At 38.7% G+C, this 4,190-nt stretch overlaps 1 protein-coding gene across 1 annotated transcript; it reads right to left on the bottom strand.

Moving 5' to 3' along the window:
* Positions 1 to 1,733: 1,733 nt before the first annotated feature.
* LOC118488783 lies at positions 1,734 to 2,908 on the bottom strand. Its single transcript, XM_035986120.1, has 2 exons — positions 2,438 to 2,908; positions 1,734 to 2,367 (listed from the first exon to the last, which is right to left on the bottom strand). Exons 1-2 carry the CDS (start codon positions 2,542 to 2,544, stop codon positions 1,884 to 1,886), a joined length of 591 nt encoding a protein of 196 aa, XP_035842013.1. The 5' UTR covers positions 2,545 to 2,908; the 3' UTR covers positions 1,734 to 1,883.
* Between the last annotated feature and the right edge of the window lie 1,282 nt (positions 2,909 to 4,190).

Raw genomic sequence — 4,190 nt, 5'->3', positions numbered from 1 at the left:
AACCTGAGAAAGAACATGCGAAAAAGTCAACATAAAGTTGAGCGAGTTCATAGTTTGTCTTGAAAAGATTTAAAATAAATCTTTTTGATAACCGGTTTTAAAGTTTTTGAGAAAATATAGTAAAATTATTTTCTTGGCATGATATATGAAAAACTGTGAGTCTAGCCCACAATAGTCTTTGTGCATTGCACGAGAGAGAGTGGGCCGAGCCCAAACGAACCTTTATAAGCAGGATCAGCGCGTCCTCTTACTTAGGTATAATTTGAAAAACGTTACCAAAGTTTGTAAATCCATGTATTTGTGAGTTTCCATCAAATAAATCTTAAAAACATTTGAAAACTTGAGTATCAAAAGCTGGTATGTAAGCGTCTATGAACAGATCATTAATGTTTTGCAAGGACATTAATATATGCGGCGACATAGGAAGCACTCAACCCTAGCGAATTTCCCCCGGTCCACCCGGTTAGAACAACAAAAGCACTACATGGGCCACACAAGAACCCAAGAGTGGGGCTCGCTACACACGATAGATCTACCACTTTTGCCCTCGGTCTTATACAAGATTAATGGCACTTAAGAGAGATTACTATTCGCTCACATGATCTAACAGTCCATTCCCTAGCTTAACCATACCCTAGTTAACATATAAAGTGTGAGTTATTCATGTCCTTGGGCCTTTACCCATGTCATTCGTGTTATTAAAACTCCTGCATGTATCGAAAAACACTTATGTTTTTATAAAACCGGCATGTTTAGCATAATCTTTTCGTAAACCATTTGAGTTCGTTGAAATCCTGTCGCAAATTGGTTTATAAATATGTGATATTCATTTATCGAAACCTTGTGTGATTTTGCAAAACTTGCATGTCTTTCCACCCCCGAAAACATTTTATAAAAATGTAAAACAGTAAAAAGTGGGGGTTATGAACTCACCTGGATATTCCTGGGCAAAGCTAGCTTAGTGTGATTCCGTAGTGTCGTTCCAAGAACGTGAATTAGCTAGCGTGCAACGATGACATTCCTACGATGGAATACTTATAAGTTTCTAATTTAACGACGTAGTTAAACTACGTGTCCGAGCTCTACCGATTCGTTAACTAAACGACCCTAAGTTAGTGTTATCATGACTTAGAATAAACATACTACGGTTATTTGATCCCGTTTATAATCGGGATAAAACTAAGTCATGAAATCGACTTAGTTTTCAAGTGTTATAAGATATATATATATATATATATTTATAAATATAAATATAATTACGAAGTCGTGTTAATTGTCGTGAATAAAAAATGCGTAGATTTGCTAATGGTACGTATTCGAAATTTCATATATGATATGGTAATATACCATTGTAGTTTTCGTAGGATGGAAAAAAATAAAAATATATATACATATATATATTCGAAAACTTGACGTTTAAAACGAATGTAAATAATTATATTCACTTTACAAGAATTCAGATTCTAAACGTTTGAAAGAAATGTAAATAGTTATATTAATAATATACGACTTCCGAATATTAAACGTTTAAAATAAATAGAAACTTCATACGTATTTTTATGAAATTATTCCAAGTGATTCGAACTATCAGCGTTTTGAAATAGATATAAATAACTATATTTATCTCAAATGAAATATCGGTTTTTCGTTAACTTGTAACGTCGTAAAAATAAAATGTCTTTTTATTTATTCTAGTAGAAAGACTCGGATTTCAACAAGTGCCGTTTAACAATATAATTAGATTTTGGTTTCAAATTTTTACAAAAATCGGACAGAGTTTCCTCTGTTTTTTTTAATAACCCGACAATAAAAAGTCGTCGTATTTTCTCAAAGCTCAACTATAATTCAATCAATGCGAACAATATATACTAAGAATTTATCAATTACGACAAGATAAAGTGTAAGTAGTCGCTAAAGGTAACGGTCGAGCTCGGTCGCGTATAACTATAATCTGCATAACGAAACAAAACTTTTGCATCGTTTAAACTATACCGGGTCTTCGTTTGACTGAGTTTGACCATCATTGACTGTCGTTGACTGAGTTGACTCACTGAGTTGACCATGTATGACCGAGTTGACTCGGTTTGACCGAGTCGCGAACCCGAACCATTATGTTGACTACTTTGACCCGTTGACCGAGTCGAGAACCCGATCATCGAACCGAACATGTTGGCCTCGTTGACCAGCGTTGACCGGTCAACTTGCTGTGTTGATGCGGTTGACCCGGAACCGAAACCTGAACCGGAACTCGAGCCAAGCATACTCCGTATCATCACCAAATCTGAACCAATGCTTTGAACCAACACTCTAACCGGTTGAATCTGACCCGAGACTTTATCGAGACCAAAACTGACACAAACCCAAGTCCTTCCAATGAAACGAAAATTGGTTAAAAGATGCGAAATCAGTTCAAGTTTACTCGAACAAAGCTACTTACCGTCGATTCTTGGAGATGGTCACCCCGAGCACCACCGAGAGACTGCCGCAGACGGCGGCGCCGCTACCGACATCGTTATCAGCAGGTATCATAATCATCATCTTCATCGGAGCCGCCGGGCGCTGCTGCCATCCAGATCCACCACTGCCTCGAGCCGTCGGGCTCTGCTGCCACCGCTGTGCGCTGCCACCAATGGTGGTGGCCGGCGATTACCGAAGAAAAGGGGGGGGTCGTCTGCTGGTGGATGTTGGTGTCACCGGAGACCGGAGACGCTGGAAAACCGACCGCTCACCGGTGTGACATCAAGATAGAGCAGGGGTTTGTTTGCCGGGCAGGAGGATGGTGGGTGTGGGCGTGCTCGGTGTCAGAAAAAACGAGGAGCCGGAGAACCGATCGGACTCGGCTCCGGTTGCCAGTCATCAATGAGTGAACGAGGGAGGGAGAACAAATGTTCTGTAGTTGTGTGCTGAGTTGTTTAGGGTTTTCAAATGGCCAAAAAGAAGAAGACCATTGTTTATATAGTTAGGGTAAAGGTGAGTTAAGTGGGCTTGGGCTCAGGGCCCGTTAGCATGTTTTGAGCGGCCCGTTATGTTTATGAGGCCCATTTTCGTTTCCCGAACTCCATGAAGTGTCGTAACTTAAAATTTTAGAGTCCAAACACCTAAAATTATGTCGTATATCGTTATTAAACGCGTATGTTCGTCGGTGCGTTAAATTGCGTAAAACGTTCTGCTTGCTGTTTCTGATTTGTCTTTGGATCCGATTTTAACTGTGAGCATTCGAATTCGGAAGCGAAGCTAAATAGATCCAAATATTTCAGTTTTTGAGTTAATACGTGTGTCTGATGCTTCCGTTTCGTTACCGGTGCGTTACTACAGTCACGTTTTCGTTCACGTTTGCGCGTTTCATGACGTTTGAAAATACAATATATTCACAAAACCAAATTCATATATATAAAATATATATACAAAATTCGTATTTGTCGGCGTGGTCAGTATTTTGTACGGTGTCAGTTCGTTACTGTTTATTGTTTCGCAAATTTCTCCTGAAATCACCATACGCGCACTGTAACGTCTGATAAGCATTCCTAGGCATTCCAATAGCCCAATTAAGCTAATCGATGTCTTAAACACTACTTATTATCTCCTTAAACGTTTGTTAATCACGTAATTAGACGTCGTTAATTACCGGTTGTCACATTACCCCCGACCAGGTAGCCAACATATCTCCATATAGACCGTGGAGATATGAATGGTGAAAATCTTTTATTTTATATAGACAGTAAGATAATGCCAAGACACCACAGACAAATGATAAGGAAGAATCACCTTCAACATAAGAAACTAGTTATTAAAGTCATTAATACATAACCAAATAAAAAGTGCGAAAAGATTAAAAATAAAAAGTATTACACTAAACACTTGTCTTCACCAAGTGATGTAAGAGACTTAGGCAAACACGGCCTTTGATTGTCAAGAACTCTTATGATCAATCTTGGATCCTGTTGATGCATGGAATATCTGTTGACTACGTCTACATTACGTCTTAGGTCAAGATAGGTCAACATAGGGTTTAGAAAGTCAAAATCATGTAATATGTTGTTAGGTTCGCTTTTATGAACATTTAGTAAATAGGTCAGCTTATGTGTCAATTAGGTGGTTCGCTTATATGTCACTAAGGTAGGTTCGCTTGTATGGCATGTCACTTGGAGCGAACCTATCACACTATAAATAGTCAGTTCAAGCGAACCTGA

The sequence above is a fragment of the Helianthus annuus genome, chromosome 17 (assembly GCF_002127325.2).
Source record: "Helianthus annuus cultivar XRQ/B chromosome 17, HanXRQr2.0-SUNRISE, whole genome shotgun sequence".
Classification (NCBI taxonomy): domain Eukaryota; kingdom Viridiplantae; phylum Streptophyta; class Magnoliopsida; order Asterales; family Asteraceae; genus Helianthus; species Helianthus annuus.
The sequence above is the reverse complement of the archived record's forward strand: the minus strand, read 5'-3'. Positions and strand labels throughout refer to the sequence as shown.

Bases quoted from the DNA above. Each gene is read 5' to 3' on its own strand.
- LOC118488783 (XM_035986120.1), bottom strand. From the start codon at position 2,544: ATGAAGATGATGATTATGATACCTGCTGATAACGATGTCGGTAGCGGC. The intron at 2,368-2,437 runs GTAAGTAGCTTT...TTTCATTGGAAG, and splicing joins ACCATCTCCAAGAATCGACG to GACTTGGGTTTGTGTCAGTT.